Genomic DNA, 23,515 nt, shown 5'->3' with positions numbered 1-23,515 from the left:
ATCTGTCGGTGGGACCTGAAAGTTCACCATTAGAGGAGAACCCGTGCAGTAGCTGGAGGAACACTTAGGATGTGGAGGCAGATCAATAGGTGAGGACACAATTCCTGTCCTGCCACCTACTTGGCTGAGAAATCCTGGGAAATGTACCTAACCCCTGTGAGCCTAATATTCCTGATCTGAAAAGGGACCATGGCTACAGTGGTCAAGGGTTTCTGCGTGTGAGGAGGTCAAAGAAATCTAGTGAGTCTGCCCAACACGGAGCAACTGTTGGTTGCTGGTGGGCAAGTGTTGGTTTACTTGTCACCGCATCCTTTCCCTACCACAGCAGGGTGCCGTTGCCATGTACTCAGTGGCATAGCAATGGTGTAGGTAGAATTCCAAAATGACACAGGAATTAGCTGTCGGAACACATGATGTCATAAAGGACACTCACGACTATTTCCTCGTGGGTGAATCAGCTGCTATATGACGGAGCCTGAGGAGGAACCCAGGCAGCCTGGGTGACAGGCACTAGGTGCTTTATAATACTCCTGTTATCACCTTTGATTCTGGCAGAACAACTGTGAGACAGGGATTGTGCTGAGATGCAAACGTTCAGTAAGTGGATGTATGTCTGTGTGTGGGGGGGGACGGTGGTCCCTCTCTGGCTTCTTATCACGTGCCCACTCTCCTGTGAGATTCCCAAAACAAGGCCATGCCTGAGATTGCTCGTGTCTGAATCACCTTGATGAGGGAGGGCTCTGGCCCTGTTTAGGCACCAGACTTTGTCAGTCTAGGGATTGCTGTAGCTCTTAGCTGGCTCACTTGGACACTTTCCCCTCCCAATGGTATTTCTGAAGTAATGTTAGTTCTCGAAAATGACTGTGACGCTTCTTATATGCCATATGGTGACCGTGTGCCCTTACTCCTCCCTTTAATATTTAATTTCTTCCTTTCATTGATGAATTGTTAGGAAAACGAGTTGGTTGCCTGGCATTCTCCAAAGGACACCAATAAAGTTCCTCTTGGTGGTTGTTATTGTGGTTTAATATGATTATCAAATCTTGGATTTTAACATGTTGATGGGCTTCAAACCATTGTTGTATGGTTTTGAGCAGAGGAGTGAAATGACTTGACTTGTGCTCTGCTGCTGGGTTGAAAACAGATGGTGACAGAGCAAGGATGAAAGCACAGGGCCAGTTGGTAGGTGCTATAATCCAGGAGATAGGTGTTGGTGTCTTGGCTACAGTGGGAGCAATGGAGGTGGTGAGAAGCAGCTAGGTTCGGGATATACTTTGAGAAGGGGGCCAAGAGAATTTCCTGATCAGTTGGATGTGGAATGTGAGAGAAAGAGAACACCCCAGGGTGCCTCCAAGTTTTGGGGACTGAGCAAGTGGCATTTCTGGCTCAAATGCTCGACTCGTGTCTAATTTCACTTCCACTGCCACACAGGCAATGTCCCAGAGGTTGTGAGCAGCAGGAGTGTCCTGACAGTGGGCCACACAGTGAAAGCAATGACTTCTCAGAGGAGTTCATCTGAGGCTGGTCATAATCACTACATCGTGGAGTGATCAGCATTGAACGAACTTTTACTCATAAGTGTGCCCTCAGCCAACATGGAGTAATTAATTTATAAAGTGTACAGCACACAAACCTAGAAAACCTTAAGTGTTAGAACCCAAAAGGAAGCTGGTTTCTAACAGCCTAATTACCTGAGTAATCCTCCCTCCCCTTAAACCACTAGGATTATTATCTGCTGGTACACTGTTTGACTTGAATATGGTAAAAATAAATTACCTTTAGTGAATCCACCTACAGTACAAAGAATTGAGACTATCTTATTTCTGTAGATGCCCAGAAAAACTTCCAAATCTCTCCATATGGTGAATTACAAATGTTGGTGGGGAGTGTTTGGGTGGGAGCGGTGAACAGCAACACAAATCCTAGGAGTGAATACAGGCTGAAATATAACCAAGACACTTTACAAGCACACCTGTGGCTACAATACCCAATAAAGTAGACATCAGAGCAAAGAAATTAATAAGAGACAAACAGAGGCACTACATAATGATAAAAGGATCAATCCACCAGGGAGACATAACAACCCTAAAAGTATATGTACCAAACAACAGAGCCTCAAAGTACACAAAGCAAACTCTGATGGAGCCGAAAGGAGAAACAGCCATGTCCATAATTATAATTGGGGCCATCAATACCCCCCTTATGAGCAGGTGATAGAATTACTAGAGAGCAAACCAGCAAGGATTTAGGAGATCTGAATAACACAATAAACTAACAGGATCTACATGATGTAAATAGAACACCCAACAACAGCAGACTACAATTTTTTTTCAAGCGTCTATGTAACATTTACCAAGATAGACCATCTCCCGGGCCATCAAACAAATCTCAGCAAATTTAAGAAGAATTGAAACCATACAGAGTATCTTCTCTGACCATAATGGAATCAAATTAGAAACCAAGAGTAGAAAGAGAAAGGGAGAATGCCTGAACCCTCGGATATGGTAGTTGATACATCATTCCAGTTGGTCATTCAGACGCCTGTTGTAGAAGAGCTGAAGTTAGAAAGAGCTGTCTCCTGAGCAGAAAGGCATGTCAGGCTAGGTAAAGAGAAAGCTCACTCTGGATATTTCAACAGGGTGTTGTTGAGAGCTAGGCTGGAGGCTGTTACATCAGTCCCACCTGACGTTAAAGCTTGTACTACACCGGCAGAGGAAGTACAGCTTGCTGATTGTTAGTGGAATCAGTTTGGTGGCCGATTGGCTTTGGGAAGTGAGAGAGGTTCCCTCCCAGGTACTGGTGTGGTTGCTAGAGAGGCCTGAGAGAAGGCAAGATTCAGATACCTTTCTAGTGTATGACTGGTGTCCCATCTAACCCATGGACACACACGCCTCTGTTCTTTATAAACCCTGCTGCATTTTTTAAGAGATTCAACACAGTTTCCCCCTCCCGCTCCTCCTGCTCCTCCTCCTCTAACATATCTTCCCTGATAGTGCCCTCTGTCAGATAAGGCTCTCTTGTCTGCGCAGGCAGAGGAGTTTCCTTTCTGGAGTTTGTGGGATTGGTCCCTTAGGGCAGGTTGGCACCTTGCTTGCCCTACCATGGTGTTAGCTCAAGACGTAGTAGATGGTAAATGGACCACTGATGTGTCTTCAAACTTGTATTGTTGTTCCCCTTTCCAGAATACAATGATAGTGGCAGCTTACCTCGAGGAAGAAATAGAAATTGGAGTTCTTTCCGAGGTAATTTTGGCAAAAGGAACCCTCGTGATCACGGTGGATATGAACCTTGGCCTTCACACCACCAGGAGCATGATGGAAACATGGTGATGAGGGATGTCCAGGAGGACCCCCAAGTAAGATGGTAAGTGAGCAGGCAGCCTGGTTTGCATGTAGCAGCTCCTGGGACTATGCAGCTGTTTCACTCTCCATGGTGATTTCCTTCTCTCACTGGAAAACTGGAGAATACTGGGAGTGGAATAATGGTTGAGCAATCCTAATTGTAGTCCTGCTGTCAGAGAGGCAAAGGTGTATAGAAGACTTTCTTAGCATTGATGGCCACTCCCCTTCTCTGCACTTCCCCCCGCAGGACGCCCTACACTATTCGACACAAAAACAGAAGAGTGAAATGGCATAATGAAGACCATATCCAGAGGGCTGTGTGGAGAAACAGAAAACCTTTGGAGAGAGAAGTGGGGGATAACACAAAAGATGGAACCCCAGGGAGCTGGTTCAAGATCACAGTGAGTGTCCTACAAAACTGTAGGCAATGTACAGGAGAGAAAGGAGAAAGGTCGGGGTTTCGGGGGTTGTGTTGGGCTCATGTAGAGACACTAAGTACTTTGCTGGGGACAGTTTGTAATCTGTCTTTTTTAGTACAAGGAGTTAACCTTCTTGTTTATCTAAGGGCAAATTCAAAGAAGCCATATAAAGTGAACAGGCTGACTGTAGGGAGAACAGAGGAGCCTGTCTAAAGGCAAAGATGGAAACTACTATCACAAAGGTGGAGCAGCTCCACACTGGATGTCTCAGTTTGGCTGAAGCTGAGTGTGGAGGATCGGGGTCGAGTCTCTGGAGACATTGTCTGAGGTGCGAGCGGGGTCTGCCCTAGGGAGGATCTCCTGGAACTTTACAAAAAGAAGATCATGCCTACCACTTTAAGTTGATTGTTTGGAGGAGAGCTTTGGATAGAGAGAAAAGGAATGTAGGAAATCTATATTTGGCACAAACATAAGAAATCATGCCAGTCGTCCCTTCTTTTGAAATCCTTTGAAGCGCAATAGAAGGTTGGAAAAGAACACTGCTGGGTCTGTTCTCCAGGCTTGATTCCATGTTGTCTCTCTTCTCTCCAACCCTTTTCACCCCCAGATTCCATATGGGAGAAAGTATGACAAGACATGGCTAATGAATTCAATCCAGAGCCATTGCAGTGTCCCCTTCACTCCAGTGGATGTAAGAGAAGATGGCGAAGTCAGATGAGTGGGCACAGGAAAGGGGGAGAGCCCTGGCTCGGCAGGGGCCATGGCCTCTGACGCTATTGCTGTTGCCTTCAATCCCTGTAGTTCCACTACGTGAAAAACTGGGCTCGGTTCTTTGTGCAGGATGCTGGCCCTGCCTCTGCCTTGAGGGATGTGAGCTACAAGATTTGTGGCGAGGAGAACCAAAAGGTGTCTGTTGAGGGCCGTACCTGTACCCAGTCCCGGGGGAGGAGGACAGGCCAGGGGCCGGTGGTCGTCTTTGGAATTAAAGTTCATGGTGCTTACTCCACCTCGCCTTCCTGCAGATATCTATCATTGTTGATCCTTCTGCTGAACCCTACTCTGTGCGGAATAAGTTGGAACCAGAAGAAATGGAGCAGCTAAAGGTAATGCAGATTCAAGGTACATTGTATGCCCACACCCAGACCCACCTCTTCTTCCCCCAGCCCCTGATTTCCCTATCACCACCACAGCCTCAGAGCCTCTCTCTCCATCTCTCCCTGCAGCTGGCCATGAGCAAACGATATGATGTCTCCCAGCAAGCTCTTGACCTCCAAACGCTCCGCTTTGACCCAGGTATGCCTGACAGCAGTAATTCTGAGGCAGGTGAGGACAGAAAGATCTGCCTGGGAGGGAGACTTAGGGATGGTGACGTGGAGAGGGGTTGGTGCTGGCCCTGGACCCATCTCAACCTTCTCATTCTCTCTTCTTGGCTTTCTGAAGACTTGGTGGACCATGATATTGATATAATCCTGAATCGAAGAAGCTGCATGGCTGCCACCCTGCAGATCATCGAAACGAATTTCCCCAAGGTGAGGCCTTAGGCCTAGCGCTGGTATTATGATGGGGGTGGAACAGATGGGATGGAGGACAGACTTGTCTCCCAGGCCCCAGATGTCACCATCACTCTAACTCTTCTTCCTCAAAAGCTGTTGTCCTTGAACTTGTGCAACAACAAACTGTACCGGCTGGATGGCCTGTCTGACATTATACAGAAGGCCCCGACAATCAAGATCCTGAACCTCTCCAAAAATGAGGTGGGAAGAGGGAGCCAACCAAAGTTGGTTGAGAGTGGGTGGTGGTGCTCATCACAGTGATGACAGGAGGCAGGTGAAGGTGCCTGTGGGAGAGGGTGGGGGCTGGGTGCACAGGGGCCCAGATGTCTGTCTTTCCTTGGGACTCCTTTCCCAGTTTCCTCCCCATATTCCTCAGCTGAATTCCGCGTGGGAGGTGGGCAAGATGAAAGGGCTGAAACTTGAAGAGCTGTGGCTGGAAGGAAACCCCTTGTGTAACACCTTTCGGGACCAGTCCACCTACATAAGGTCAGTGTGAACCCCTGTCACCCTTCTTGGGGACTTTCACCCATGGAAGCCTGAACGACCCCTGACAATGCCCCTCTGCAGAGGTGGTGGGCCTGGTCCTCTGGGAGGACCACAGGCCCTGCCTTCTCTTTTCTGTGTCCCTCATCATTGCTTAGAGGGCTACTTTCCTTCCTCTGACCAGCTCACCTCTTCAGGTGCTCTGGGCTCTGTTTCAGGACTCTGCACCTAGCTTGCTCTAGCATGCTCTCCCAAGAATATGTTCCAGGCGGCAGGGTTCCCCCTACTCACGAGGACCAGGGGTCACCAGCCTTGAGCCAGATGCTGGTGCCCTGGACTGAGCAGGGCCCTCTGGACCAAGGTCTCATGCTGAGACAGGCCTTCTTGCTTCTGAGCCAATATGGAGTTTCCCTCTCCTGCCCTGAGAGGGATCCTCTTTCCCTTGGTTCAAATGGGTCTCTCCTCCAATCCCAGGCTGCCATGGGAGCTTTCCTACCCCATGCTGAGGTCCGAGGCCCCAGGTGGCTGTCATCATGACATCTCTTCCTCTGGCGCAATGCCAGGAGCTGGGCACTCCTTGGTAGAAAGCTGGGTTCTCTGAGTCAAGGGGCCAGAAGTGGGCCACCGCCACTGTGAGGGCTTCCTGAGGCAGAAGTGAAAGGCAGAGGGCAGAGGTGGCTGAGGAGACAGAAGGAAAGGCCTCTCGGGGGCACTGCCCCTCCCTCCATCCACATGTCACATCATCCTGCCTGGTCCTTCCTTGGAGCCCTGTGTCACCAAAGACGGGTGTGATTCCTCAGACAAGGACTTGACTAAGACAGGCACAGGTGCACAGGGGCCATCAGGAGAGAAGGTGGTGATCACAGAGGGGGCCACAGATCCACAACCCCATGCTGAGCTGGGACCTGACCCTTTACTCCTTCTGGGGAAGGGCTCCTGCCCCCATGGCTCCTCCATTTCCCATTCCCAGCTCAGACTGAGCTCACACAGGTGACAGTGTCAACCAGCATCCAATGGGCCCCCAGCCCAACAAGTGCATGTTTTCCACTCCTACCTCAGGTCCAGGGCCAGCCAGGGTGGATGAAGGAAAGGGCTGCAGCAGGGGAGCCATCACCCCTTTCTTCTCTCTTCTTCCCTGACCTCCACCATCAGGGCTTCTTTCTCTTCCCTTTGTTTTACTGTCTCTCTCTCCCTTGTCTCTACTCCCCTATGTCTCTCTCATCTCTCTAATCTCTGTCCTCCTACCTTCACTCCCTCTGTTCTCACCCACTCTCTTCTCATCCCCTCTCCTTCCCTCCCTGCCTCTTGAGCCCGGCCTCACTCACCTCCCTGCCCCAGCATCCTGGGCCATCTCTGGGGATGTCCTGGTCCTGGCAGAATGCTGGACCCCCTGCGAGGTAGCAGAGCCCTGGGCTCCCACCCCATTCCCTCTCCTCTCTGAAGCCTTCAGTGGGGTCTTGGAAGGAGGAAGGGGGGCAGGGAGGGGAAGGAAGCCCTGGACCTGGGCTCCAAATGCTATGTTGTGCATGGGAAGGAGTCAGAGCAGTGTAGGTGAGAGCCACCCAGGGGGAAGGGTGGGGAGGGAGGGAAGCCAGGAGGAAGGGAAGGCAGGAGAGAGGGAATATGAATGTGAAGGTGTGGAGTGAGATCTAGAGACTGCGCCTTTCAGACAGTCCATATGACAGATGCTCAGTGCTCAGCGGGGAAGTGGCCCCAATAGCCTTGAAATCAGAGGCTGAGTTGGGCAAAGGGGGCTTCTGGACGGGCAGAAGACACTGGGCTGTGTTTATGGTATCAGTATTTTAAATCAAAGGAAGAGCTGCAGCCCCGAACTATCAACCACTTCTTTCTATTTTCGGTTTTGGACAGTGCCATCAAGGAATATTTCCCCAAGCTGTTACGCCTGGTAAGTGCCTACGTTTGTGATTGTCTCTCCCTCACATTGATGACCTCCATATCTGTCCCCAAGCCCTTTGGGGCTCGCCTAGGTTATACGTTTGCATGAGACCTTTATCCTTTTTAAGGGACAGGGACTCCTGAGAAAGACATGGATATATTTGGTGGGAAAATGCCCATGCTAACGCCCACACACACAAAAAGCTGCGTTTAATAGTAGAGACTTCCAAGACCTCATGATGAAGACGCCCACTGTAGTCTTGCCCATGGATTTTCCAGGGCCCTTTCACACCTGACCTCTGACCCTCACCCTCTCCTGGGCCTATCCTTTTCCCTGATCATCTAGGGCCACCTCCCTGGTCTGCACTGCTGACTTCCTCTTCCCTTCTCCAGGATGGCCGGGAGTTACCCACGCCGATTGTCGTTGACGTTGACATCCCATACTTAATAAAGCCCTGCAAGGTGAGGAAGAAGGACAAAACAACTATGAGGCATCAAAGGAGGTTTTATCAGCCACATGATCTCAAATGTCTTTTGATTCCAGGAAAGCTATAAAGGATCTGAGATGCTGAAGAATCTAGTCCTGCAATTCCTGCAGGAGTAAGTACTCCTGGGAGCACAGGAATGGGGAAGGCTGGGACAGGCCAGGCCACCCAAGCACAGATCTGCTTGTGGGAGTTTTTGAGTCTCATTTGAGGTCCATACAACAGAAATAGACTGTCTTCATTGCTCCCCCACAGGTATTACTTCATCTATGACTCTGGAGACCGACGGGGTCTTCTTGGTGCTTACCACGATGAGGCCTACTTCTCCCTGAGCATTCCCTTCAACCCCGAGGACTCAGCTCGGTGAGTATCACAGCTCAGACTCTGTTCCTGGGCCCTGTGGCTCCCCAGCAGACACAGGCCAGCTCCTGGAAATACCCACACTGGACAGATCACCACCTCCTGTTCCTCTTTCTCTCCTAGAAGCAGCTTGTGCGAGTACGTCAAGGATAACAGGAATATAAAGAAGCTCAAGGACCCCTGTGCGTGTGGGAAGATTGGGCAGGGAAAGGGGGCGTGGAGGGGTCAGTCAAGGCCCAGGGTGTGGCAGTCCCTGACCTTCACTCTCATCCCCCCACAGACCTGCGGGTTCAGCTGCTGAAACATACAAAACATGACATCGTGCTCTCCCTCTGTGTGTTGCCCAGAACTCAGCACGACTTCAGCTCCTTTCTGGTGGACATGTGGTACCAGACGGTGAGCACCTGCTTCCTCCCTCAGGCTGGCCCAGAAAGCCGCAGGTGGGTAGGAGGTTTAGGTGGTGACTGAGCCCCTGGGCTCTTCCCTTTCAGGAAAGGGTGCTGTGCTTCTCTGTCAACGGGGTGTTCAAGGAAGGTGAGTGTATGTGGAGTCCCCACCCCAGATGCCCCACTGCTACCTCCCCTTGGCTGGGCTCCCTCTCAGAACTCTCCCAGCTTCCCTGATCCCTTCCCCTCTCCTCCTACTGCCTCTGTGTTCTTCAGTCCCCACTCTGACCTCAAAGAATGAACTGCATTATTTTTAAATGATAAATTCAATGAAAATTCAGAAATACCTTCTATGCTGCCAAAAGAAAAACATTAAAATGAGAAAAGTGGGGAGAACATATTTACAAACAATATTGGAGACTTTGTGCTAATGTGCCTGTATATAAAGGACTTTTGCTAACCAGGGGCAAGAGACACAAAGATATCAATAATTAATTTAGCTAAAAAGCAAAATGTTTCTCCAATAAATGTCTGCATGGAGTCCAAACCATATTGTTCCAAGAAATGAAAATCCAGAGATGCCACAATGAGTCCCCACCCCAGATGCCCCACTGCTCCCTCTCCCTGGCTGGGCTCCCTCTCAGAACTCTCCCAGCTTCCCTGATCCCTTCCCCTCTCTTCCTACTCCCTCTGTGTTCTTCAGTCCCCACTCTGCTTCCAAACCATCCTGGTCTGACCTGTGTCCATGCTTGTCTGCCCTGCACAGCTCAGGCATCAGGGACACAGGCTGTGGAGTTTGATGTCTCATCCCAGATCCTTACTCTATGAACTTGGGCCAGTTGCTTAACCTCTAAGTTTCCTCACTTGCGAAATGGGACTAATGACATCCACCTCTTGGGTAGCTGTGAAAAATGAATCAAATGAACTTGTGAAGTAGTTGTCACAAAGCCCAATACACAGTAGGGTCCCTGGACTGGGAGCAGATTGCTCCTATTGTTGCCCTCTCCATTCCCAACACCCTGACTCCCAGTGAACAACTGTCCCCTTCAGCATGACTATCAAGTTAGACCCTGACTGGGTAATTCTGTGTGAGCATGTAAAGCATGTGCGACTCTAAGAGGGTATTGTTGTTTGTTATTTGTCTTTAAAGTGGTAGGAAAGTCTCAGAGTTCTGTTCGTGCCTTCACACGAACCTTCATCATTGTCCCTGTCAGCAATTCCAGGTGAGTGCTGTGTCGTGCATGGGAACACCCATCCCAGCCTGGGCTCAGTGGTGTGGGAATGAGGTGGTGTGGACTTTGGGGTTTTCTCAATATTGTAGAAAGCCACCAGTTAGATCCAAGGAGAAGTCTAGCCTAGTGGGTAAGAGCATGGGCTCTGGAGTCAGAATACCAGGCTCTTTTACTGACCCTAACCCTCACTAGTTGTGTGACCTTGGTTAAGTCACATGACCTATCTTATTCAGTGTCTTCCTCTGAACATGGAGATCAGACTGTCCACCCCTTGGGCTATTGTACAGCGTAAATGCAAGTGTAAAATTGTGCTTGGGTTGCAGGTAAAGTACAAATGTAGTGAAGCTGGTAGACAGTCTCTCCAAAGGTGAGCTCTGTAAGAGGGGTAGAGGTACCAGCTAAGGAATCTGGGAGGCAGGCACAGTATAGGGTATGGAAGGAATCTAGTTGCTGAGTGGCAGTGGGAGCAAGATCATTGTTGGGGGTGTAGAGGTCTCGACCCATCAGTTCTCTGGGGGCCCATTTTTTCTCCAGTCTATGCATCGTGAACGACCAGCTTTTCCTGAGGGACACCACCCCCAACGAGACTCAGAGTCCATTCTTCGTGCCAGTTCCCACACCCACCTCCAGATCCATGCCCACTGTCTCCCAGGAGCAGCAGGAAATGGTGCAGTCTTTCTCCACCCAGTCTGGGATGAACCTCGAGTGGTCTCAGAAGTGAGTGCTGGGTGTGCATGGGAATAGGGGCGAGCTGGGACAGCTAGGGGGTGAATCAGGAAAACTTGCAGGCTATTTGGAAAAATAACTTTTTGGATATTTTGCTTCCAAAAGAAATCGGGCCCATGAAAAAGGTATCATACTATTATATATGTAAAGGATTTTTAAAATAGTATAATGCTCAATGACATTATCTTGGATATGAAAAATCTGAAAGAATCCACCAAAAAACTACTAGAACTAATAAACAACTTCAGCAAGGTTTCAGGATACAATACCAATATACAAAACTCATTTATATTTCTATGTACTTGCAATGAACCATCCAAAAATTAAATTAAGAAAACAAGCCCATTTATAGTAGCATCAAAATAGCAAAATATTTAGAAACAAATGTAGCAAAAGAAGTGCAAATCTTATACTCTGAAACCTGTAAAACTTTTGGAAAAAAATTAAAGAAGAAATAAATAAATGGAAGGACACCCCATTTTCATTGGTTGGAAGACTTAATATTGTTAAGATGGCAGTAACACCCAGAGCAATCCTATAGAATCAATGCAATACCTATCAAAATCCTTCCATGAAAACAATGACAAGGCTATCCTAAATGTCATGTGAAAAGTGCACCGAAACAATCTTGAGAGAGCAAAAAGTTAGGGGACTCACACTTTCCGATTTCAAAACTTGCTACAAAGCTAGAGTAATCAAGACTGTGTGGTACTGGCATATGGACAGTATATGAATCAGTGGAATGGAATTCAGAGTCTACAAATAAACCTTCACATTTATGACCAATTGATTATCAACCAGAGTGCTGGAAAAAATCCAATAGGGACAAAGTAGCTTTTTCAAGAAATGGTGCTGGGACAACTGGATATCTATGTTGACCTGTGATTCATACTCTGTACAAACATAGACTGAAAAATAGATCAAACATCTAAAAGTAAGAGCTAAAACCATAAAATTCTTGGAAGAAAATATAGATGTATGTTTTCATGAATTAGGCAACCATTTCTTATATATGACACCAAAAGCACAAGTAACCAAAGAAAAAATAGATAAATTGGACTTCATCAAAATTAAAAGCTGTTGTGCATCAATGGACACTATCAAAAAGTGAAAATTCCACCAGCAGAATGGGAGAAAACATTTGCAAATCACGTATCTGAGAAGAATATATGAAGAACACTTGCAATTCAAAATAAAAAGACAAAAAAGCCAAATAAAAAAGTGGAGAAAGGGAGACGTCATCAGCATGGCAGTGTGAGAGGATCCTTTTGTCTCTTTCCTTCAATCTACAGTGAGTAAAACATCCACAACACAACAAAGGCTACATGGCACAACACACCAGGATGCCAGAAAGATCCACACTTTGGTACATATAAAGGTGAGTGAATTGGAGCACATAAAGGAGGCTAAACAGGGGACCAGCAAAGGTAGAGCCTAGGATCCTGCATCCCCAGTAGCAGCAGCTGAGCCAGCTACCCTCAGCCACAGAGAACTCAGTGAGCAGCAGCAGAGGTGCAGGTGCAACACCAGACAGTCAGCTTGGTGGCACCTGTGGCCACAGGAAGAAGAGCAGCAGCAGAGATGGAGCCCTATGATCCTAGGCCCCAAGCCTCAGCTCGGAGCCTGGTAGCAAAGGCTGAGGTGTGCACAGGACCCCTACATCCCAACCACTGAGGCACCTGTGACCACAAGTTAACAGGCAACAGCTGAAATGGTGTACCGTGAACCTGGCTCCCTCCCCACCTTTCCCCTACCCCCGCCATGGAGGTGGAACTTCTGACTCAGGTGATCCCCAATGAGGCTGAGGTTGTCAGCCATCCCTGTGCCCCCAGCAGCAAAGCCAGTGACTGACTGCAGCAGTGCCAGCAACAGCAAGGCATCAGTGACTCCCAGAAGCACAGGCCTTGATGACAAGAATACCAGGAACAACCCAAACAGAAGCAGTGGAGGGTGGACCATGAAGATCTTCAAATATAGCCTGAGGCAGCACAGGTACCAGAGACCAAAAACTGGCACTAGAGGACCACCTACCATAAAAAAAGAAAGAATTCTAATATCCAAGCAGTTGAAAAGTTTGAATCATAACAAAGCTATACCTAAATAAAAAACGTGTTTGCTACAGTAAAAGTGCCAGTAGAGGAATAACTCTGCAAGCACCACAAAAAGCCATGATACTGTGGCATTACAGAAAGTAAACAGTTCTCCAGAAATCAAACATAAAGTCCTGGAAGATTATGATCTAAATGATAAAGAATTCAAATATCTGTAACGAAGAAACTCAACAAATTATGAGAAAACTCAGAAAGGCAGTTCAGTGAGCTCAGGATGAAACCAATGAACAGAAGGAATACTTTACCAAGGAGATTGAAACTTTACAGAAGAACCAAATGGAAATTCTGGACCTGAAGAACTCAATAAATGAGATTAAGAATGCATTAGAAAACATTGGAAGTAGAGAACATCAATGGAAGAAGGAATTAGCAAGCTTGAAGATAGAAACCTAGAAATGATACAGGTGGAAAAGGAGAAAGAACTAAGACTTTAAAAAAAAATGTAGAAATTCTATGAGAATTATCTGACTCCATTATAAAGAGCAACATAAGGATAATGGGTACCCCAGAAGGAGAAAAGAGAGAGAAGGGAGCAGAGAGCTTACTTAAGGAAATAATAGCTGAATACTTCCCAAACCTGTGGAGGGAACAGGATATACAAATCTACAAAGCTAGTAGAACACTCAATTATCTCAATGTAAAAAGACCTTCTCCAAGACACATGATAATAAAACTGTCAAAAATCAATGGCAAAGAAAGAATATTAAAAGAAGCCAAGGAGAAAAAGAAAACAACTCACAAAAAATACCCATTAGGCTATCAGCAGACTTTTCAGCAGAAACCCTACAGGGGTTTCAAAATATTGTAAGATAAGAATTGTCAGCCAAGAATACTCAACCCAGCAAAGTTATCTTTCAGATATGAAGGAGAAATAAGGGCTTTCCCAGACAAACAAAATCTGAGGGAGTTCATTGCCACTAGACCTGCCTTATAAGAAATGTTGAAAGGAGCCCTCCTACCTGAAACAAAAAGGCAAAGGTATACGAAATTATGAACAAGATGATAAATAGATACACAGAATCATAAAAATTGTAAATCTGAATCAGAATAAGACAGTATATATTTAATTATAAAGTAAAGATTAAAAGGAAAGGAAGCATTAAAAATAACTGTAACCATTTCAACTTGGTAACAAACTCACAATACAAAAAGAGATAATTTGTGGCAACAAAAACAGAAGAGGAAGAGGGAAAGGACAGAACCTGCATGGGCAAATGGAGATAAGATGCTATTAGCAGAAAAAAGACTATCTTATCTATGAGAACTTTTGTGCAAAACTCATGGTAACCATGAAACAAAAATTCAGAACAGAATCACAAAATGTAAAAAAAGAGAAAACTGAGAAACACATTGCAGAAGACCACCAAACTGAAATGTCAGACAGAAACACAAGGAAAAACAAACAAAAGAAATATAGAACAATCATAAAACAAAAGATAAAATGGCAGAAGTAAGTCCTCCTATATCAATAATCACTCTAAATGTAAATGGATTAAATTCACCAGTCAAAAGACACAGAGTGGCTGGATGGGTTACAAAACAAGACTCAACAATATGCTGCCTCCAGGAGACCCATCTCACCTCTAAAGACAAACATAGGCTCAAAGTGAAGGGATAGAAGATGATACTCCAAGAAAATGGCCACCAAAAGGAAGCAGGTGTAGCCGTAGTTATATCAGTCAAAATAGATTTCAAAGAAGATAACGAAATAAAGATGAACACTATATAATGATAAAGGGGACAATCCACCAAGAAGACATAACATTTATAAATATATATGTACCTAACATAGGGGCACCAAAGTATATAAGGCAATTATTAACAGACCTAAAGGGAGAAACTGACAACAGCACAATAATATTAGGGGACTTTAATACCCCATTTACATCAATTAATATAGAGATCATCCAGACAAAAAGTCAACAAGGAAACATCGGCGTTGAATGAAACATTAGACCAGATGGACTTAATAGATATGCATAGACTATTCCATCTAAAAGCAGCAGAATACACATTCTTCTCAAGTGCACATGGAACATTCTCAAAGACAGACCACAAGTTGGGAAACCAAACAAATCTCAATAAAGTTAAAAAGATTGAAATCATATTGAACATATTTTTTGACTACAATGGTATGAAACTAGAAATCAACTACAAGAAAAAAAGCTGGAAAACTCACAAATATGTGGAGACTAAACATGCTACTGAACAACCATTGGATCAATGAATAAATCAAAGGAGAAATCAAAAAATACCTGGAGACAAATGAAAATGAGAACACAACATACCAAAACCTACAGGATGCAGCAAAAGCAGTACTAAGCATGGCCAGCCCCATGGCCAAGTGGTTAAGTTTGAACGTTCCCGCTTTGGGGGCACAGTGTTTCACCAGTTCGGATCCTGGGTGTGGACATGGCACCACTCCTCAGGCCATGCTGAGGTGGCAGTCCACATAGCACAACCAGAAGGACCTACAACTAGAATATACAACTACTTACTGGGGGCTTTGGGGAGGAGAAGAAGGGAAAAAAAAGGGAGATTGGCAATAGATGTTAGCTCAGGTGCCAATCTTTGAAAAAAAAAAAACAGCAGTACTTAGAGGATAGTATATCACAATTCAGGGCTACCTCAAGAAACAAGAAAAATCTCAAATAAACAATCTAAAATTACACCCAAAGGAACTATAAAAAACAACAAACGAAGTCAAAAGTCAGCAGAAGGAAGGAAATAATAAAAATGAGAGTGGACATAAAATAGAGACTAAAAAAGACAATAGAAAAGATCAGTAAAACTAAAACCTGGTTCTCTGAAAAGATGAATAAAATGGACAAACTTCTATCTAGACTCACCAAGAAAAAAAGAGAAGGCTCAAATAAATAAAGTCAGAAATGGAAGAGGAGAAATTGGATACCACAGAAATACAAAGGACTACAATAGAATACTGTGAAAACCTATACACCAAAAAATTGGATAACCTGGAAGAATTGGATAAATTCTTAAAATCATATAACCTCCCAAAACTGAATCAAGAAGAAATAGAGAATCTAAATAGATCTGTCACAACTAAAGAGATTGAAACAATAATCAAAAATCTCCCAAAAAATACAAGTCCAGGACGAGATGGCCTCCCTGGTGAATTCTACCAAACATTCAAAGGAGATTCAATACCTGTCCTTCTCAGACTCTTCCAAAAAATTGAAGGGGATAGGATGCTTCCAAACTCATTTTTATGAGGCCAACATTACCCTGATATGAAAACGAGACAAGGACAACACAAAAAAGGAAAATTACAGTCCAGTACCACTGATGAACATCAATGCAAAAATCCTCAACAAAATATTAGCAAATCAAATACAACAATACATTAAAAGGATCATATACCACAATCAAGTGAGATTTATTCCAGGGAGGCAAGGATGCTTCAACATCCACAAATTAATCAATATGATACACGACATTAACAAAATGAAAAATATAAATCACAGAATCATCTCAATAGATGCAGGGAAATCATTTGATAAGGTTCAGCATCTCTTTATGATAAAAACTCTCAGTCAAATAAATATAGAAGAAAAATATCTCAATATATGAAATGCCATACATGACAAACCCACAGCCAACATCATACTCAATGGGGAAAAACTGAAAGCCATCCCTCAGTGAACAGGAACAAGACCAGGGTTCCCACTCTTGCCACTCTTATTCAACATAGTATTGGACGTTCTAGCTGGAGCAATTAGGCAAGTAAAAGAAATAAAATACATCCAAATTTGAAAGGAAGAAGTAAAACTGTCACTATTTACAGATGACATGATTTTATATATAGAAAATCCTAAAGAATCCACCAAAAACTATTAGAAATAATAAATGAATATAGTACAGTTGCAGGGTACAAAATCAACATACAAAAGTCAGTCACATTTTTAAACAGTGACGACAAACTAGCAGAAAGAGAAGTCAAGAATACAATCCATTTATAATCACAACAAAAAGAATAAAATATGTAGGAATAAATCTAACCAAGGAGATAAAGGACCTGTACACTGAAAACTATAAATCATTATTGAAAGAAGTCAATGATGAAATGAAAAGAAGGAGAGGTATTCCATGCACATGGATTGGAAGAATAAACATAGTTAAAATGTCCATACCACCTACAGCAATCTACAAATCCAATGCAGTCTCAATCAGAATCCCAATGACGTTCTTCATGGAAATAGACAAAGAATCCTAAAATTCATATGGGGCAACGAAAGACTCTGAATAACTAAAGCAATCCCGATAAAAAAAGAACAAAGCTGGAAGAATCACAATCCCTGAATTCAAAATATACTACAAAGCTCTAGTAATCAAAACAGCATGGTACTGGTATAAACACGGACACACAGATCAATGGAACGGAGTTGAACGCCCAGAAATAAAACTACACATCTATGGACAAAGGAGCCAGGAACATACAATGGAGAAAGGAAAGTGTCTTCAATAAATGATGGGAAACTGGACAGCCACATGCAAAAGAATGAAAGTAGACCATTATCTTACACCATACATAAAAATTAACTCAAAATGGATTAAAGACTTGAATGTAAGACCCGAAACCATAAAACTCCTAGAACAAAACATAGACAGTATGTTCTTCAACCTTGGTCTTAGCAGCATCTTTCTGAGTATGTTTTGTCAGTCAAGGGAAACAAAGGAAAAATATAAACAAGCGGGACTACAGGAGACTAAAAAGTTTCTGCACACAGCAAAGGAAACTATCAACAAAACAAAAAGACAGACCACCAATTGGGAGAAGACATTTGCAAATCGTATGTCCAAGAAGGAGTTAATATCCCAAATAATTAAAGAACTCATACAATTCAACAACAAGAAACAAACAACTCAATGAAAACATGGGCAGAGGATCTGAACAGGCATTTTTCCAAAGAAGATATACAGATGGCCAAAAGGCACATGAAAAGATGTTCAGCATGACTACTTATTAGGGAAATGCAAATCAAAACCACAATGAGATATCATCTCACCTCTGTCAGAATGGCTATTATTAAAAAGACAGGAAATAAGTGTTGGAGAGGATGTGGAGAAAAGGGAACCCTCGTACACGGCTGGTAGCAATGTAAATTGGTGCAACCTCTATGGAAAACAGTATAGAGATTATTCAAAAAATTAAAAATAGAAACACCACATGATACAGCTATTCCACTTCTGGGTATTTAAAGAACACAAAGACACTAATTCAAAAAGATATGTGCATCCCTATGTTCACTGCAGCATTATTCACAGTAGCCAAGACTTGAAAACAACCTAAGTGCTCATCACTGGATGAATAGATAAAGAAGATATGGTATGTATATACAATGGAATACTACTTAGCCATAAAAAGGTGAAATGTTGCCATTTGCAGCAACATGGATGGATTTTGAGGGTATTAGGCTAAATAAAAGAAGTCAGACAGAGAAAGACAAGTATCATATGATTTCACTCATATGTGGAAGATAAACAAACATACACATAGATACAGAGAACAGATTGGGGGTTACCACGGGGGAAAGGGAGGTGGGGGAGGGCAAAAGAGGTAAAGGAGAATATGTGTACAGTGACAGACAGAAACTACACTTTTGGTGGGGAGCACCATGCAGTCTATATAGAAGGCAAAATATGATGTACACCTGAAATTTATACAATGTTATAATCAATTATAACCTCAATGTTACATCAATTACAAAAATGGAGAAAGATCTGAATAGACATTTCTCCAAAGAGGATATACAAATGACCAAGAAGCACATGAAAAACTTCTCAATGTCATTAGTCATTAAGGAAATGCAAATTAAAACCACAGTGGATTACCACGTCACACCCAGTAGGATGGCTTTCATCAATAAAACGATTGATGACAAGTGTTGGTGAGGATGTGGAGAAAGTGGAATTCTCGTGTATTACTGGTGGGAATGTAAAATGGTGCAGTAGTTGGGGAAAACATTTTGGCAGTTCCTCAAAAGGTTAAACATGGAGTTCCCATGTGACCCAGTAGTCCCACTCCTAAGTATCTACCAGGAGAAATGAGGTCATACGTTCACTCTAAAACTTGTACAAGAATGTTCACAGCAGCATTATTCATAATAGCCACAAAGTGGAAACAGCCCGAAAGTCCTTCAGCTGGTGAATGGATAAATAAATCTGGTACATCCATATAGTAGAATATTATTCAGTCATAAAAATGAACACAGTTCTGATATATGCCATGACATCGATGAGCCTTGAAACCATGCTAAGTGAAAGGAGCCAGTCACATAAGGTCGCATGTTGTATGATTCCACTTATATGAAATGTCCAAGACAGGCAAATCCACAGAGACCAAAAGCAGACGAGTGGTTACCGGGGTCTGCGGTAAGGGGAGGAATAGTGAGTGATCTCTAATGGTTAAGGAGTTTCTTTTTGAGATGATAAAATTATTTTGGAAGTAGATAGTAGTGATGGTTGCACAATCTTGTGAATATACTAAAAGGCATGGAATTGTACACTTTAAAATGGTATGTGCATTATATCTCAATAAAAAATGATTGGAAACTTGTATTCCTAAAATTTTCATTTGTTATTTTTCTTGAACATCTTTATCAATATATATTAAGCTCCCTCGTTCTTTTGCACAGCTCTGTTTTTCAGTTTTGAATGCTAGTGATAGACATTTGGGTTTTCCCTGGGTCTTTCTTCATCATTACTCATAGTGCTCGTTCTGGTACATGTGTCCCAGCAAAGACGTGGCATAGATTTAGCGGTGGCACTGCATGGTCAGCGTGTCTGTACTGCAATACTAATGGAGATCACCTGTTCTTCTCCCATTCCAGGTGCCTTCAGGACAATGAGTGGAACTACACCAGAGCTGGTCAGGCCTTCACTACGCTCAAGGTGAGGTCTGGGAATCAAGTGGGTTAAAGCTGGATGTTTCTGGGCCTTCAGGAAGGCCAGGATGGTGGAGCCCAGTGGCCTGGGAATGAAACTCAGGGAGCTGGCCCTTCTGACATCCTGACTCCTTCCCTCCAGACAGGGGGCAAGATCCCAGAGGAGGCCTTCAAACAAATCCCCTGAAAGGAGCCCTTGGATCGTGTCTTTGCCTTCATCCACGTCATCTTTGTTTCTCTTTTCTGCAGCCTACGGCCATGCCCATGCCTGGGGTGGGAGGCCTGGCTGACTGAGAAGGCAAAGTTAACTTGTAGGCCGGGTAACATAACAACCTGAAGGGTCAGTTGTTCTGTGTATTTTCCCCACTCACGATTGCTGTTTATTTGCATAATAAAGAGTGACGTTGCACGTTGTATGCTGTGTGTCCTGGATCGCTCTTGCCCTGCCCCAACCGTGAGCCAATGGGTCCAGGACTGAAAGGCCCTGCCCTCTCCTCCTGCCCCCCATTCACCCTGGCAGTCCCTAGCAGACACATCAGGCTTGAGTCCATAGGTAGTTTGTCAGTAAATCCTGTGAGAAGGGACACACGCTGCTTCCAGAGATTGGTCTTTGCAGGCAGTGTGAATCAGTCAGTTGCTCTGCCTGAAGGCCCGCAGAAACAAGCATGTGACCTGGCACAAAGGGGCTTCGCAGAGGATGCCTTCTGCCTGGTGAGGGCTGTGGAAGGAAGGAAGCTGAGGACTCACATATTTGACTTATTCCCCATCATTTGAATGTTTTCGAAGACCACACCACGAACAATTTTATGGTTTGCACACAGGGGAATGGGAAATGGGCCTTTTCACACCTCTCACCATGCTTCCATTTGTCTTCTCATCCAGGCACTGTACCGCCCCCTCCCCCTTCCTCAAGGTGGCCTGTGGGAGGGATGTCACTTTAGCACCTGAGAGGGAGGGAGAGCCAGCCTGTCTGCCCAGTGCCTTTCTCAGGGAGCTGACACCAGGTGCTCCAGGTCCATGTGTCTGAGGAGGTTCAGTCGTTCCTTCTCACTTCCAAACAACAATAGCATGTGATCTCACGTTCTGGTCAGTTCTGTGCGACCTTTCTCATTGACTAGCAATTAGTAGTTCAGAATTGCAGGCAAGAGTTGAAAGAGACACTTACACAATTCATTTTCCACACTTCTGTGACGTTTGCACTTTAGACGACAAGCAGGCATAAGCTTTGAAATGAAAATAACAGCAATAACAAATTTCAACTTAGAATCTTATAAATGATGACATAGGTGAGGTACCACCTGTTTACAAATTATGCCTCTAATTTTGGGTCTCGCATACTACCGGTATTTCCAACCACTTGCCACTTTTCCATTCTTTACGTATATTTACATGAAGGATCCATACATTGGCGCGTGCATGTCTTAAAAATATGAACTAAGGGGATAATGGCCATTACATAAGGAATAGTTCCATGTTATTCTGTGTGGTGCCTCAGTGATCAACGTCTAGTCTCGGCCTTCTCAATGGGCAAACTGAGGCCCAGAGAAGGGGAGTGAGGCATTATTCGATCAACCATCAGTCGATAAACATTGGTGAGGACTTTTGCTGTGAAGTTCCTCCCCTCCCACCAAGGTGACCAGGGATCTAGGAAGGCAGCGTGGCTCCCTTCATGACTTTGATTTGGACTCAGGTCCCCGCTGTGTGGTCTGGGGCAGGGTATTTAGTCTGTCTGAGCCTCATTGTTTCTGAGGATGGAAATTAGAACATCAATTTCTTAGTGTCATTTGGAACAATTTCATCATATATGCATACATAAGTATGTATGTACACACATTTTATATATATAGAATCATATGCAGTTTTGTATCCATTTCATCTTAGTTATCAAATGCATTAACACAAAACTGTTTATAACATTCACTTTTTGTGCCTTAAGTTTTTGTAGGATGTCTAGTAAAAACTTTCTTTTATTCTTGACATTGTTAATTTGTGTGTTGATCGTGTGGAGTGTGAGATAGGAAGGCTGATTAGGAGGGAAAGCATAAAATGGGAGTCCCAGCCTGGAGGATCCATTGACAGCTGCTCTGTTCATTTCCCTGGGCCCTGGCACACTCTGCTTAAGGATAGGGTTGCAGGGAGGCTGGGGCTGTGGAATTCATGTAGGATTAGCTTCATGAAGAGGCATTATTTCCTGTATGTTCCTTCTTTTCCTGCCCATCAAGTACAAAGGCATCAAGTTCATGGACACCGCCAACAAGGTGCACTTATTACAAAGGATGCTGGTGGTGGTGAGTGGCGGGCCTCTCCCTGTCCCCCATCAGACTCAACATCTCCAGGGAAGGAGCCCCAGAAGTAGCTGCAGGACCTGCAGTTGGAGTGGCCTGATGATGCCCTTTTCCATCTTTCACGTCCAACTAACTTGTGCCTTCCCTTGGAATACCTCTGGCTCCTGTGTGGTACTCTCCACTCCCAGCTCTTTGTCCCAGAACTTGTCACTGAACTGATGCCCTTACACCTTGGATCCCTGCCTGTAGCTCCCACCTCCAGCTTTAGTGCATAATTGCTGATCTTCCTAAATATGGATTCCATTTATCCTATTTGCTTGCTCATAAGGCTTTAACGATATCGTTCACTTAATAATCACAGTATTTCCCTCCAGCCACTGCTCCTTATGATCCTCCCATCCTGTAACTCCTGTGTTGAAGAAAAGCAGTGGTTGGATGAGAATACTTCATCCAGGGCATAAACTTCAGACCTAGATCATGCAACATTAGACACTATCCTCACCTCCACCAAAATAAAATAAAGCAAAGAGAAGTGGTGTTTGGCTGTTCTTAGCACCCTAAGCTGCATCAAAGAAACATGGTGAAGTAACGGTGGGAGGGCTTTCTGGGAGTTGAGGAGAGCAAGTGTCCGTGACAGGGCCTGAAATTCTGCAATTGCAACAGGATCCCAGGTGTGATGGCTCATTTTATGTGTCAACTTGGCTAGACCATGGTACCCAGATATTTGTTCAAACATTATTATAGATATTTCAGTGGAGGTGTTTTCTGGATGAGATTAATATTTAAATTAGTAGACTTTAGTAAAATAGATTACTCTTCATAATGTGGTGGGGTCTCATCCACTCAGTTGAAAGCCTAAATAGAAAAAAGACTGACCTTCCCAGAGGAAGGGAGAATTCTGCCAGCAAGCTGCCTTCAGACTTGAACTGCAGGTCTTCCCTAGGTCTCCAGCTCCAGCCTGCCAGCCTACCCTGCAGATTTTGGACTTGCTAGGTTCTAAAATCACATGAGCCAATTACTTAAAAAAAAAAAAAGAAAAGAATGAACAACTATATGCCAACAAACTGGACAACCCAGAAGAAATGAAAAAAATTCTTACAAACATACAACCTACAAAGATTGAATCTGGAAAAAAATAGAAGATCTGAGCAGACCAATTACTAGTAAGGTGATTAAATCAATAATCAAAAGATTCCCAAGAAAGAAAAGCCAAGGACCAGATGGCTTCACTGGTGAATTTTACCAAACATTTAAAGAAGAATTAACGCCAGTCTTTCACAAACTATGAGGCCAGCATTAGCCTGATACCAAAACCAGAAAAGGACACTACAGG

At 44.3% G+C, this 23,515-nt stretch overlaps 1 protein-coding gene across 1 annotated transcript; it reads left to right on the top strand.

Annotated features, from left to right (window-relative positions):
* The first annotated feature begins 389 nt into the window (after positions 1–389).
* LOC138921758 (nuclear RNA export factor 2-like) lies at positions 390–20,313 on the top strand. The gene is made up of 21 exons (XM_070256995.1): positions 390–597; positions 3,183–3,363; positions 3,589–3,742; positions 4,368–4,451; positions 4,562–4,666; positions 4,783–4,863; positions 4,984–5,053; positions 5,201–5,289; positions 5,407–5,514; positions 5,690–5,799; positions 7,666–7,702; positions 8,086–8,154; positions 8,237–8,292; positions 8,433–8,540; positions 8,661–8,719; positions 8,818–8,933; positions 9,029–9,071; positions 10,074–10,146; positions 10,690–10,872; positions 19,844–19,904; positions 20,040–20,313. The coding sequence occupies exons 1-21, from the start codon at positions 585–587 to the stop codon at positions 20,082–20,084; spliced, it is 1,845 nt and encodes a 614-aa protein (XP_070113096.1). The 5' UTR covers positions 390–584; the 3' UTR covers positions 20,085–20,313.
* The last annotated feature ends 3,202 nt before the right edge of the window (positions 20,314–23,515 follow it).

This window comes from Equus caballus, chromosome X (genome assembly GCF_041296265.1).
Source record: "Equus caballus isolate H_3958 breed thoroughbred chromosome X, TB-T2T, whole genome shotgun sequence".
NCBI lineage: Eukaryota > Metazoa > Chordata > Mammalia > Perissodactyla > Equidae > Equus > Equus caballus.
This window is presented reverse-complemented; position numbering and strand designations above follow the sequence as displayed.